This window comes from Lathamus discolor, chromosome 12, assembly GCF_037157495.1.
Source record: "Lathamus discolor isolate bLatDis1 chromosome 12, bLatDis1.hap1, whole genome shotgun sequence".
NCBI classification, from domain to species: Eukaryota; Metazoa; Chordata; class Aves; order Psittaciformes; family Psittacidae; genus Lathamus; species Lathamus discolor.
In genome coordinates, this window is record NC_088895.1 from 7,749,554 (window position 1) to 7,764,483 (window position 14,930).

At 42.0% G+C, this 14,930-nt stretch overlaps 1 protein-coding gene across 20 annotated transcripts in view; it reads right to left on the reverse strand.

Annotated features, from left to right (window-relative positions):
- FBRSL1 (fibrosin like 1) overlaps window positions 1-14,930 on the reverse strand; it is a 530,544-nt gene that overhangs the window by 171,347 nt on the left and 344,267 nt on the right. For 19 of the 20 annotated variants that reach the window (XM_065692104.1, XM_065692101.1, XM_065692096.1 and 16 more), the window contains one exon: window positions 6,663-6,692. The exons of the other annotated variant lie outside the window; for it this stretch is intronic. In XM_065692104.1, coding sequence (XP_065548176.1) covers window positions 6,663-6,692 — 30 coding nt within the window. The remainder of the gene's footprint in view (window positions 1-6,662; window positions 6,693-14,930) is intronic. 20 annotated transcript variants of the gene reach the window in all.

Below are 14,930 nucleotides of genomic sequence, written 5' to 3' on the forward strand. Positions count from 1 at the left end.
ATTAAGAGAACTAACCACCTCTACCCAGTTATTAATATATGGGAGTCAGGTTTCTCACTGATTCTCACTCCCTATCGCTTGATTTTAGTCTGTAAGAATTAAACCTTAGAAGAAACACCAATTCTGTGCATCTGTGTGCATGCACACACGTATATGCTACACTACTGCATGCTGCTAAGCCTGCAACACAGCCCAGGCACATGCTTCTGCAACTCCATTCAGCGTTGCTCTCCATAAGAAAGAGCATACTATGGTTAAAGGACCACTTATATACTGTCTGAAAACCCAGCTGGGAAGTAACTGGCAAATGGAGGCTTCTCGTTGTTAGTCACAGCTGAAAACTGTCATAGATTGAAGAGTAATGCTAACAGAAGTGCAAATACTGCCATGTGAAAGCCTGCAGTTCAATTCCATGTTTGATCTTTCCCTTCTGCTGCAACCAGTAAGAATTGGGATTGCTGGAAAAGTACCAAGTTTCATTTCTCAGAGAAAGGGTCAACCTAAAGATGAACAAAACCAATCTGTGGGCCTTGGCTTGGGTAGGCTTCAAAAATAGCAAACAGCAGATTACCTGAGGTGGGAACAAAACTTCCAGCCTCGCAGAAACAACAGACAGATGGAACCCACCTTTTCCATCACTAGGATAAAATATGAGGCACAGGGACAAAGAAGCCTGTGGCAATAATGGCCCACAGGGACTTCAAACGAGTGGCACTGTGGGGTCCAGGGACTGAAGGCTTATTCCAGCATCTTGAAACAACACACTGATGTTGTACTGGTGCATTGACAAATGAGGCCATGAGAGCAGGAGTGTGAAGATGCAACAAAACACATGGAAATTTGGATTGATGTAGGATCTTTGAGAACAGACACTGTGCAGTTTGGCTTCCTCTCCTCCACTGAACTGCACCTCAACTTCCAAAGTCTTTCATAATCCCCTTCTCTGGATCTCACCAGCTATACAACACAGCTCTCTCCTCTCTGGGCTTCAGCAGCTCCTGTCTCCTCTGTTCTTGCCTCTGCAACCGCTGCTGTAATTCTGAGCACTGTTAAGACCATCTTCCTTGAGCTTTTTCATCTGGAGTCATGCGGCTTTATGTTATTTCTGGGTAATCTCCTACACAAACACATACACAGAGTGACCGCTGCTACTACAGCGACTCCTGTATTTCTCTTCATTATTACATCCCCATCTCCTGCTGCCTAAACTATGAGTTTTCCTGTGGGCTTGTAAACACCCTTTCAAGGTTAACACAGCTGAAACAGAAGTGATAATTTCATCCCCCACATCTTCCACACAGTTTACTCTCCTCATTGCTTCCACTCTTACCACTTCCACCTCTCACTCAAGCCCATAGTTCTCAGCACTCTCTTTGACTCACACCACTCCCAACATCTTGACATCCAACCTGTGTTTAAGTTCCGTATATCCTCTTTCCTTATGACATAATGAGCATCCTCTGCTCATGCATACGACTGAGTTCTTGGTCAAGCTTTCACTACTCCACCCTTCATTTACCATTTCATCCTCTCCTATGGTGATGGCAGATGTAACTGTTGTTGTTGTTGCGCCAAGGAAAAAGCTGCTGCAAGATCATTTTCCTAGTCCATGGCTTTGCTCCCTATACAGCTTCCCACTTCCCAAATTGCAAACTATCATTCTCCATGTTTTGACTCTTTCACAGCTTACCTCTTCTTCCCAACACTGACAGTATGGATGTAAACTCTTATCTCTCACTAGTCTGACTTGATCTCCCCCTTGTTAAACTTTCAAATAAGCACCTCCACGCAGTAGCAGGGGAACTCAGTCTGTGGTGGAGTGATCACAGCCCTACTATGTTCTCCTAGGTATTAAGGGCTAAATCTCTACTGCTCATGCAGTGCTGCAAGCTTCCAGGCACCTACTGGGACTCAGAAATTAGCACAGCAAATGACAGCACAGAAAAGCTGAATTCACACCGCTGCAAGCAGAGCCTAATAAACTCACTGTGCTGGTGCAGAAAGTAGTGGGAAAACACTGTTTTAGACACCTGACTTCAAAACTTTTTTCTTCCATCTTGGATATAGCTAAAAAACTCCCATAAACTACAGAACAAACATACAGGAAATGCTGATTCAACTTAGAAATACAGTGTAATTTTTTGTGCATCTCCCTTAGCAGCACATAAACGAAGGAATGCCTGATACCTAACCCCTGATTTGGACACTCACACAGCGGGGCCATGTAATTAAGCTGACAACCCACAATTTGGCACACAGCAGACAGAAGTCCAAGACTGAAGGAACACGAACACTGAATTACTTTTAAAGAAAGCAACAGAGGTTTTTTTTCCAATGCAATCTTGAACACTGTTATTAAAGAAATGAGAGCAACATTTTGGAGTAACGAGCAGAGATTACTCATTCCCTTGTTTTACACAAGTTGACTTTTGGCTTTTTGCAGAACACCATTTAACAGGGCACATTACCAAGCTGCTAGCCACTTTTCACAGTGATGCTAAAGCAGGTAAGAGACAATAAGTGGAACTGTTGATGGTTTATATTACTCTATTATGTTAATGTTCACTAAAGTATGCCATAAGCTCTCTCATTACATGTGTATAAACCAATTCTCTGTGGTGTTATTCCTGTGCTAAATGCTATAACTACATAAATCTTGAATTAATGGAGACTTTATAGTTCCTGAAAATGAAGGGTAATTGCTATCTGTTAATGCTGTTGTTGCTATTAAAGGAAGTATATATTTTCAGTAACAATGTTTATGGACCGTGAGCCTCACATCACAGCTATTGCACAGTGCAGAGACAGTGTAATACGATTATCAGACTAACTCCCTTTCTCCCCCTCCTCCCTCACAAAAAGCACAGTATCATTTCCACAGCTTCCACAAACTATTCTGCAATCCTCCTAACAGTAGCAGAGCCCAAACTGATGTCGTTCAATGAATATACAGTAAAAGAAACAGGATTTGCATTTCCATTTCTGGGAACGCATGACTTGCTAAGCTTCTCGCTTGGTTAAACGGCTGGACAGCTCACTTTATTAGTTTGGTATCTCAAACAGCTGGAGAAGCGCGTGGTGACAGAATGATAGGTGTGAGAATGTATCATCCCACTTACTTCCTTTGAGATTTCAGCAGTGATGCAGAAGTGAAAGGCTACACTTGGCCAGAGACAGTTCTCAGAAAGTAGATGGGATGGACAAGTCCCCAGCTTTGAGCTGCTTTTCTCTGATTATTAAAACCAGCAGTGCACTGGTTGGAAATGCTCTCACAATCTGCGGCGAAACTCTGCCTTGCACTGAAGTAACGGCCCCTCAGTTTGGACAGACACTATATACAACTGACTATGCTCAATTACTTTTCTCCCCTGGAGTCCTGCACAACACTGTACAAGTTAAAAACCAAAACCATCAGGAGTGTGTTTATATTTTTCAATGCAGTGAAGGTAAAGCCTTAATTTTACTCTATGTTTTAAAACATCAAGAGCTCCAATAGCTCATATAGGAAGGAACTAAAGGAATAGTGGATAATGAGTTGCATGGTATAGGGAGAGAAGTAGGAGGTAGAAAATTTCAGTTTTGCCTCACTGACTCAATTTATACTTGCACATGAACTTCTTTTTTTGCCTGCTTTCCTCATGAGTTACACACAGACGACAGTGATCCGCTGTTTATGACTAACAAAAAATGTTAGGCAAATCAGAAGTACATTAGTAATTCCTGCCCTGCCCTTCATTAGTGCCAGTGTGTAGGTGTACCTAGAGAAAGCTGCTTCTTGCTGACAATGCAGGAAAGCAAGGTTGTTCCACAGTGCTGTGAAATGAAGCCAACCCTACACACCATTTGGGAAGCCTGATGCTGGGCTAGACCAGAGTTGAATAATCCATCTGGCTGTAATAGCCAGAGAGCATTATTAGAAGATACATTTTGCCAACACATGGAAGTGTGAAAAAACACTCAGGTAATCCCTTGGGACATTCACACCAATACTTTTATAGCTTCTTGTTGCATCAGCCAGGTTAAGTTTTAGACAAATACTGAATGTCCTTCCAGGGGAAGGAGCCAGGTTGCCCTTGTGTTCCCCAACTGGAAGGCAATGTTGCATTTACATTATCCCCATAAAAGGTTTGAAGTCTCTTCAACCTTGGTGAATGCATGTGCCATGTTTTTGCTGACAGGAAAAGCAACCCTACCTAATTCCAGAGACCTGTTAAACAGAACCAATGACATGTCTCATATCTCTACAGATCAGGAAAGACAGAGAAAGATTATAATCTCGTGCTACTCTCCTTATGGAGAAAATAAATGTTATTATTAAGGTGGAGTCACCTTAAGGAGAAGGTAGCTGGGAAATATGTGAGCCTAGAAGGTCAAATTACAGTTATAGATACGTAAAGAAATGCCATATTAATGGTAAGGAACACTGTAATAGCCTTTCATTGCTGTAAAGGACAGTAAGTTACCAGCCAAACACAATGCAGCTTCCTCTGAAGGTAACCTCAGATCCCAGATTCTGAAAGCTAATCAATGTTGTTCAGATTTCAATTTCTTCTCTACAAGGTGAAGTCAAACGTAATCTAACAAACGTCAGTCTCAGATGTAATGCCGCTAGCTGGGTCTACCAGTGTAATTTAGATAATCATTAATAGCATAGCTGTATAATAAAACTACATGTCACTTACAACTTCATCTGGGGTTTGACTGGCAGATCTTTAAACAGTTTTCTAAGTGATTGCTTTTACTTTCTTTGATTGGGCAGTCTAAGAAATGTTTTAACCCCATGGTATCTAAGCTTTTAGGGAATCATTTTTCACCCTCACCATCAGCTCTGCTGCTATGTAACCTTGTGAGAAGCAGAACTCAGGGAGCAGGGGTAGTTTCAGGGAGTGACTTTATACAAAAATAAAATAAAATAAAATAAAATAAAATAAAATAAAATAAAATAAAATAAAATAAAATAAAATAAAATAAAATAAAATAAAATAAAATAAAATAAAACAAAGCAGACCAAAATAAAATAAAATAAAACAAAACATGCACGGTATCTTTCACTCAACATATATGATTTAAGTGTTTCTCTTCAGTCAAGCTTTCATCTCGGAACACTGCTTATGCCATACTCCAGGGATATTTGGTGTCTGATGGGATTTTAGAAGCAGCTGAAAAAACCTTAAGGCTTTCCAAACTGTAACAATATTTAAAAAAAAAAAAAAAAGAAGAAAAGAAAAGAAAAGAAAAGAAAAGAAAAGAGAAGAGAAGAGAAGAGAAGAGAAGAGAAGAGAAGAGAAGAGAAGAGAAGAGAAGAGAAGAGAAGAGAAGAGAAGAGAAGAGAAGAGAAGAGAAGAGAAGAGGAAAGGAAAGGAAAGGAAAGGAAAGGAAAGGAAAGGAAAGGAAAGGAAAGGAAAGGAAAGGAAAGGAAAGGAAAGGAAAGGAAAGGAAAGGAAAGGAAAGGAAAGGAAAGGAAAGGAAAGGAAAGGAAAGGAAAGGAAAGGGAAAAGAAAAAAAGAAAAGAAAAGAGAAGAGAAGAGAAGAGAAGAGAAGAGAAGAGAAGAGAAGAGAAGAGAAGAGAAGAGAAGAGAAAAGAGAAGAGAAGAGAAGAGAAGAGAAGAGAAGAGAAGAGAAAAGAAAAGAAAAGAAAAGAAAAGAAAAGAAAAGAAAAGAAAAGAAAAGAAAAGAAAAGAAAAGAAAAGAAAAGAAAAGAAAAGAAAAGAAAAGAAAAAGAAAAGAAAAGAAAAGAAAAGAAAAGAAAAGAAAAGAAAAGGAGAAACAAAAAAAGACTTAACCAGAAGAAGCTTTTAGCGTAGTCTCTTGAACTCACGGTAACCTCCGATGTATGTATGGCTGCAGCCAAGTGTGCTGCCAAGGAGACAGGGCTATCTGAAGTCAGCCTTTACTTTTGTAATGCTGATACAGTAGAAACCTCCATGCCACAGCTTCTCATGAATGAATGCAAGAGACTGGACAGCCAAAATATGATAAAAGTTTGATGAAGATCTAACCTGAGACTGCCAAGTTTGATCTGCCAGAAGAGAAGTCAGCAAGGGATACCCAAGTCTTTTATACATTTGATGCTTAAAAGCACGGTGCAACTGTTGCTACATAGTGAGACTTCTCTGCCTTGCAAAGGTGGAACAAGGAATCCCTACAGAAAACCGCACAACTACAGCCTTTCAATTGCCAACCTCTATATCCAACAGAAGGTCAGGGAAATCATTGCTCTGTGATAAATATGCATGCAACATGACAAAACACTCCTTGACAGTTACCATACTGCCTTTGAGGGCAGGTACCAGTTGTCCCATATTCTAAGCCGACTACAAAATTGTCATCTTCAAGGTTACTATAAATAAAATATGTGCTCCTGACAAGTTATGGGAGGAGACTTCCTCTGAAACAGCACTAAACGTTATGAGCTGGGTCTCACCAAACACTCACATACTAATCCAGAAGGACTATTATGTTAATGGGAATTCCCCTCCTGTAAACACAAGCTAGCGAAGATCACACACTGCCAGATTCAGTGTTTTTCCATTCAATCATAGGTATTTTAAATTTGACATAAAGACTGGAGGAAAAATATTATTTTCAAATTCATCCTTATTTTGACTATGAGGGAATTTCCAAGCTAGTAAAGCACATGAAAGAAGAAAATTCAGTCTTACCTTATCGTCAATATCACTCTCGCTGTCACACTGTGGATTAGAGAGAGAAAAAAAGATTCTGATAAACACCTTTATGTATAGGGATCTGTTGCATCATCCTCTTAAATCTTTAGCATCGCTGTTTATGATGTTCTCAGTTCAATAAAACACACTTTTGATGTCTGCGGTAATGCCTTTTAGATTGCTAGCATAAACCAGACAAAGCCAGATTCTCCCTTCTTATACAAAAATATGGAATACTCTTTATTTGGATGGGGAAAGTGAACTTTAAATAAAAAAGACTATCAGTGATGCATTATAGTAACGACTGCAATGAATACCACAACAAAAAGCATGCCTTTTTATCATCTCAAATTGTGGAATATATAGTAACAGTTTTGCATTGCTTCACCTTGATAAGCACTTTGTCATCTAACAAGGAAACTGTGAAACTGGCAATCAATTTCTAATTTAATGAGTGGCACCAAGAATAGTAATTAAAATACATCATAAATTCTGATACATTTTTTAGTTTGAATGAGATCACGATCCCAGGAGGAAGTGTTTACTTAAAGAGTTTTGGAGTGTAATCTCTTACAGCCTCTGAAAATGAAATGCTCGATTTTCACAGCACAAATGATAACTTGAGCCTCGAACATATCAGGACATGCACATCTTGTTGGCTAGAGCTGAGAAATATTCATAATGGGCAACAGAAATAAATCTCTGTGTGTCTCTTACACTGACAGAGAGTAGCCAGTGTATTTTGTAGCTTTTGTGCCCAATGGGAATTTTCTCCTTCAGCCACCCACTGATACGGATGGATGGTCCACGGCTTCTCTAACTGGCAGCACCCTATTGAGTCCCTTGTTTCAACAAGAGGGGACTCTGCAAGACAGTAATGACAAGCTACAAATATGGAAATGGTCCACAAGGATGCATATGCTTCGGTTTCATGAATGTAAAAGAAGGAACAGTTTGGTCATTTTGTCCAGATCCTGCTCCTCAGAGCAGGAAGGGGAAATGTTCCTGTCACATCCTTTTACCCTAAATTATGAAGCAGAAATTTCAGCTGTTCCAGTCTTAGTTTTCTGTAGATTTTTGAGAGATTATTTAATCTCCTCTTCTATTTGGCACATGAAATGATTGACCCCAAGCACTTAAACAACCTTTTACTCTTAAATTCTCTGAAACACACCAAGCATGTGAAGAGCCATGATACAGTGAAGGGGGTCTCCCATGGTGATTCTACAGTGAGACTGCTCAGCTTTCCAGCTAACTCCTTATTTCCATTTAACTGCAGAGAAAATGCTCGGTTTAAGGCACCTAGTTTTCTATTGTCTTGACAAAGCAGACATCTTTTTCTTTCAAAATTAAACTATTTTACACTGCCCCACCTGGTCCACAGCACGTTTCTGCACAAAGAAATCCAAGTGTTTATATCCGCACACAGACCTAACTGTATTTGCAACAATTTGGGAAAAAAGAAGCAGAACTGGAAGAAACGACAGGAAGGCAGGACACTACTCTGCAGCGGCTGTGGAGCCCTCAAATTAGACATTCAGACCAAAAGTAGTATCAGTCCTGACAAATCACCATCAGCAGCCTCTTGCTCACTCTCCCAACCCCATGCTGTGTAACCACCACCAATCAGAAGTCTCTGCTCTGGGCCTGGAATGGGACTAAATGAACATCACCACTGAGACACACTGAAGCAGGTCTGGTGGGCAAAGGCTGCTCCAGTACCTGCTGCATTTGTGCTGGCTCAAGACAGTGCTAATTTATGCTGAGGAAGCAACACATTCATCAAAACCAAGGTGGGGGGCAGGGGAAGATGCAGGCACAGCAATACACTTGTTATTATTTACAGGCTCCAAGAAACGCTGGCTGACTCAAGGGAAACCTTTCACCTCCACCCGAGGGGCTCAAATCAAGTCAGAGTGCTGCAGGGAGTGTGCATCCCCTCAAATTACCAGCATAATTGAGTGGGTCACGAAGACCACGTTATTTTACCCTTTAAACTGGTCTATGCTAAAGTATCCTAAGTCACCATTTTAATCACGGTGCTCATTCAAGCTGCACACTCCTATTTTAGAGGCAGAATATTTGGATAATGTGATTCAACCTGCACAGTTCAGACTAAAGCATGTTACAGGGGAATTACACCTATCACAAAACAGCCTAAAACTTAAGTTTGTATACTCAGACCTGTGTTGCTTAAAATTGTATGCTTAGGCAACACAAGTTTTAATGCTTACAGGGACTTAAAGAATGATACACTGAGGTAATAAAAACCCCAAATAAATTAAATTCAGAAATATATTGACCAGAAAACATTCAAAATTATCATTAAAACTCAGACACTTTTGCCTATGAGCCCTGGTTTAATAAAACCACAGTACTGTAACCCTTAATCAGTTTGAGATTAAAAATATTTGAGAGCAAATGTAAACAATTTTGGGGAGCTTTATTATTCAAATAAAATGCAGCATTTCAGTCTTGCTCTCTGGTTTTGTAACAATACTTGTCTTCCTATTTCTTATGGCATTGTAATATTTAAATAAAAAGAGCACAGGCTTTTTCTTGCTGAAACCAGATTTGACCTCAAAAATTAATATAATGAGTATAAAACCCTACTACAGACGGTTTGCATTACTAAAAGGTGCAGAATTGCTTTATTTAGATGCCTAATTTTGCTTTGTACCAATACGCAAGTTTGTCTCATGTAGGTAAGTGGAAGATGCAAAAAGCCAGTGAACCATCAAATCCACATGCTAAATTTCATAAACAGGCATACGAATGAAGCAAACATCTGCTCTCTGAGGATGCATTTTTCCCCATGCAGGATCTGTAAATAGTCTGTAATTAATTGTTTTTAAAACGGAAAGGACAGCGAAGAACTTTGTTTCATTTTAGCTTACATCTTCCTTACTTTAATCATGACTGCATCAGTCTTGCAACTGAAGAAACCAGTAGGGCTGTGGATGCAGACCCACATGTGAATGCAGCTCTGTGTAGAAACCGAGCCTGCCATGCAGATGCGACTGCAACATGGGTGCTTTAAAAATGTATTTCCGACAGCAAGTTGCATAATTTCTTGTTTGCTGTATGAAATAGCTGTCCTCTCACACCTCTCCAAGCTACGCAGTGCTTACGCACACAAAATGTCCTCATCAATTCCCACCACGTGGCTTTTAAACCACCAAAATACCACATCTTAATCCATGTGAACAAAGTCCCAGTCTGACCCAAAAGCAGTCTACACGATGTGGGATGTTGGGGAAGAATTAACACACCATTATTTATAAAGTCTGGAGTTCCACTTAACATACAGCACCCTGGAAAACAGAGAGCTTGAGACTCATGGCTGCCAACCCATGCTCATCCCCCACCGACTCCTGAAGAAAATACAGACAGCTTTGGTGGAAAACCTCCCAAGCCTCATAATTCACTTAGGTTTTCTTCTTTTTGTTTTAAAGGAAAAGGGTCCCACATTCACATCGAGAAACACGAACTCACAGGCTGCTGAACACACAACGGTGTCAAAAAAACCCCAACTACAGCAAAACTAAACCCTCCTGGACAGACCTGTGAAAACCAGAACCGCCACTGACCCCTTCCCTTTGGGAGGGGGTGTTAAACCCCACCATTTCACTGTTCTGGTTCAGTTTCTGTGGTAACAGCCCTCGGTCTCTACACACCCACTCTTCTCAAGCCTCCTCGCCCTGCAAAACCCTGGGTCAACAAAGAGAGACCGAGGCTGGTGCTGCGTGGCTGGGATGTTTAAACGAATAATGAAGCCATAGGAGAAACTCTGCTTTGACCCAGAGGGTTTTCTGTGTCTTAAAAGACAACTTATTCTGGTCTGGTGAGGAGGAGGCCGGTGGTGCTCCCCGCGAAGGCCAGTGCCTCCCACACAGCTGTTGTGAAGGGACAAAAGCCCTTGTCAAAACAAAAAAGTTAAAGAAAACGGGGAGAATGGCAACTGTTGACAGCTACGGGGGCTCATTGAAAGACAAAAGCTTCAATTACCTGGATTTTTCTAAAGGCCTGTTAACACTCCTGGTCTATAAGCGAAACTGTAAACAGCCATTGTGCCGGGTTCATAAAGGCTCCTAAAAGGATTATTCACTGGGCTGTGCCAATTGCCTCTCAATTCCACCAAGAATGTTTGCAAAGCCGACCCCTAATTGTGCTGCTTTCTGGAAACAATTTCTTGCAGTGACAGATTCCCGTCAGAAAAAAGCCTCCCGCGAGGTAAAGTTAAGCAGAAACAACCCGTAATTCAGGTGGAATTGGCCCAGTGAGCTGTGCGAAGGCCTCGCCCCTCCCTCCTTCCTGCTGCCCCCCGCCACCCCGAGATGCGGGTGTTGGAGATGTCGGCCGCTACACAGGATGACTTGGCACCAAAAAGCCTTTGCCCAATGGTGCCCATGGGTCACCAGGACAGGGCAGAATCTGGCTACAGACGACGGTTCAGGCTCCAGATGAAGCAGGGAGCGAAGCAGGAAGAGAAGCTGTTGCTTTTCTGATCTCCACCCGAGCAGCTGCAGCAAGTCCTCCATTCCCCTCTCGCACCCAAAACACCAGAGAGAGTTCCTGTTGGTGCAAACCAGGCTCTGTGGCTTCTTTCTTCTGACGGCTGAGATGGAAATTCACATTTCAAGACCCCCTCCATTACACCAGGCTCCTTGCAATGTGTATTAAAATTGTCCTGTGATTCTGGATGTTTTCTTGGGACTTTGAGAACCATGAAAACATCCTTTGACTCTTTTCTTACCCGCAATGTTTTAACTTCCAGATTTTCTTCACATTGTAAAAGCACCACACTGGCTAGCATGAAATCAGACACTCGTCTCAACTGCTTCATGCCAGGAACGAGAGCTCCAAGAAACATAAATAAAAACAACCCAAGACTTGCAAGACTGCAACATTGGCAACACTTGGGTGTTACGCCATTGGTGAGGTGCGGAGAAGCACTCTTATCTGAAACGGGGCCACATCCTCCAAGCTGTTGAGATTGCACAGAAGTCACCTCAGCTTATTCACATCAATGTGGTCTATCCTATTCCACCCAGACACAGAGGTTGATGATGTAGGTTGTGCCTACACAGCCTCAAGGCTGTAGGGCCCTGTTGTGCCAGACTCTACACGGCACCGAAGTTACAGGTTCCTGCCCAGACAGCTGACAGAAAGGCTTGTTTTTCCTTGGCACACACATACCTACGGATATTATTTATATTATGATTAAGCAGAGGGTGATAGACATCTAAACTAAGCCGTGTGAAAAAACAGATCCTTGCCCGGAGGGACATGTAATCTAACCAGTCTACCTGCAACTAAAATTGTCTGGGGAAGTGTAAGGCTGAGAGGAGAGGAGGTAAAAATGTTAACTATACAGTCCATAATATTACAATGCACGCTGGCAGGGTAGAATATATATGTAAAACGCTGCACAGAACATGCGAACAATGTAGATACCTATGGAGTCAGCACACCCACTCACACAGTCCCGGAGGACGGCCATGTTACTGCTATCTTATTATTTCCAACCATATTTAGTTACAGAATTTTCCTTTAATAGCAAGGCTCAGGGAAGCATTAGGCTTAAATCCTGGTCTGTTAATGTTTCTTTTAAAGGAAAAAGTCAAGTCAAGCCTATTTATAAGAGCCCTCCCCCTCTCCCTGTCCTCTGAGCCAACTTCCCAGGAGCAGCTCGCAGCATCAGCAGCGTGTATGGATGCGCGCTTCTGTGTGCAAGGGGAAGGTGTTGTTTCCTATTAAGTCTGGCATTGGATTCATGTCTGCAGGGGCTTGCTTAAGATGATAGGAAGAGAGAGTTTTATCATGAGCCAGACAGACAGAAAAGCCTGCTAATGGGACTTGAGGCATACACAGGAAAGAAAGTGCCAAAACATTAAGCTACCGCCAAGTGTCAGAGGGCCACTGATTTATTGCAGCAATTTTGCCACTGTGTCCTTTATAAGGTCCCACAAGTCCTTCCTCCTGGCAAGAAGCTGTGAGCTGCTGCAGCTCCGGGAGAAGTTTAGATCCAGAGCACAGAAAGTGTCCAAGCGAAAGGCGGGGGCCGGGGGGAGGATGGAAATCGAATGTTGACTTGAACTTGCCCCAGGCAGCAGAGTCCTCTTAGCTCCACTGCCTCCCTGACAGTTTGATGAAATGAGTCAGGGCCTCCCTATGGCTAGACCAGCTCAGGCTTCCAAGTGCCGGGGTAGAGCTGTAAGAAACAGATTGAGCCTCAGGGCAGCAATTTTTTTTTTCCCTTCCCTTTCTCTCCTCAGCATTTGGCTGGGGGAAGGGGGAGGTTATGAGCACTACAGATGTATAGGCTGAGCCTTTGTCTGCGCAGGGGGAGGGTGAAGGGGAGAGAGAAGAACAGCAAGAGCGTATTAGCTATGGCAGCCGAGAATAGCCCTGAGCACTATAACTAATTTTGAGGGGCAGTGATGCATTGTACGGGCTATGTGCTGTTTGGTCTGAGGGGGCCCCTGTTGTGAAGCAGCAATCAAGAGGACATTTTGTTAAGTGACCAACAGCTGTCATCTGCAAGCCCAGAGTAGGGAAGGAGGGAGCAAGGGGAAGGGAAGAGGGAAAAAAGGAAAGGGGGAAAAAAAGAGCATTTGTCCCTTGGAGGCAGAGCACATTAATCCACCAATCTGCCACAGCTTTAACTCTAAAAAGGCTCAGTGCCTGCGAAGAGACAAACTCCACTCCATCAGCCACCAGGAGAGATGGGTACCTCTCTCCCTGCTTCAGCCTGCCAGACACAGGGAACTTCCCTACCTCTGCAGGTCGAGGAACCAACGCTAAAAATACTGTTTAAGTCTCTTTTCATTCCATAAAATTGAGTTGATCTGCTGCAGCTTAGGGTCAGTCCCTCAAGGACTGTTTTTTTCCCCCCTTCCCTTTTCCTTAGCACTCATAAATTAATCAGGAAGACTCTGACTAAGTCATTTCATGCTGTACAACATAAAAGAAAGTCCCCTGATGATCCATGCAAGGATCTATTAAAGCGGGAGGAGGGAGGGAGGAAGGGTTAGGGAAGAGGGAGAAAAGGAAAGGGGGGGGGGGGAGAGAAAAAAATCTCAACCTTTTTGATATTTTAGGATAAAAGCTGGAGGACTTTGTTACAAATTCTAGCCAACATCAAAACACCTTAAATAATTCAAAGAACATGTTAAAGGGAAGAAACTGAATGTTGCTCTGATGTTCAGTTGATGCAACGCAGAATATTACCCAAAACAGCACAGCCTGTTAAGGGAGGCAGCAGCCTTGAGCATTTCAGTTCTTTAGAAAAATGTCAGAACCTGTAAAAATCATAATTTCCAGCAACTTTCCCCCCCCCCCCTTTTTTTTTCTTTGCATGATATAAACTCAGCGAGACTGAAATGTAGGTTTCTGACAAGCTGTTAACAAGACAACTTTAGAAATCTGTCTGGAGCTCTCAGGGAGATGGGCTGCCATTTCACTGCTTCGAAGAAGTTCATGACATGACAAGCAAAAATCAGGGAACAGAGACCTAAAAACCACGGTGTAATTTTCATTTGCTTCTGTCGTGAAAGAATTCAAGCAGAAATATTAAAAGGCTGCACAACTAAAAAAGCCAGCAACTGGAAAATCATTGCTGTGGTTTGACAAGCACATCTTTAAAGCTGAAAATGGTTTCTTTATTATTACACCTATATACAGGAAAGCACTCTTGGAAAAAAAAGGGATAATCACAAATCATTCCTTGAGATCTACAAAGTAGGATCTACAGCTGCCTACTTTCAAGCCAAGTCGAATTACCTAGTTCACGAAGAGTGACCAACCCATCCTGAAAAAGCTGTTAAAAGCCACCAGATCCCTGCCCTTCCCCCCTGTAGGAAAGGTAGAAATATCTTTCCATAATGCAATGTTTCACTGGAGCCTACACAGATGAATATTGCTACATAAGCGTTTAATAAAGACACGTTCATTAGAAACAGAAATGTCAGCATCCAGGGCCATCTACACAGCAATGTTTGTACCACATTCAAGAGAGGCTTTCTGCCTGGTTTACCATATGATACCTCCTACTTTCGGCCTTAATATACCAGTGTAATGTTTTTCCATAATTTTTGGATGATTTAATGATGCCTTTTTCCAGGATCAATCTATTCTGCTCTATGGTTAGAAAATAAGTAGACTGATTGATTGATTGATCTCCACATAATATATCTCTTCCAATATATAATCTCTCCCTCCCTCTCTCTATCTGGAGAGTATTCTAAGTATGTAATGGTAGGT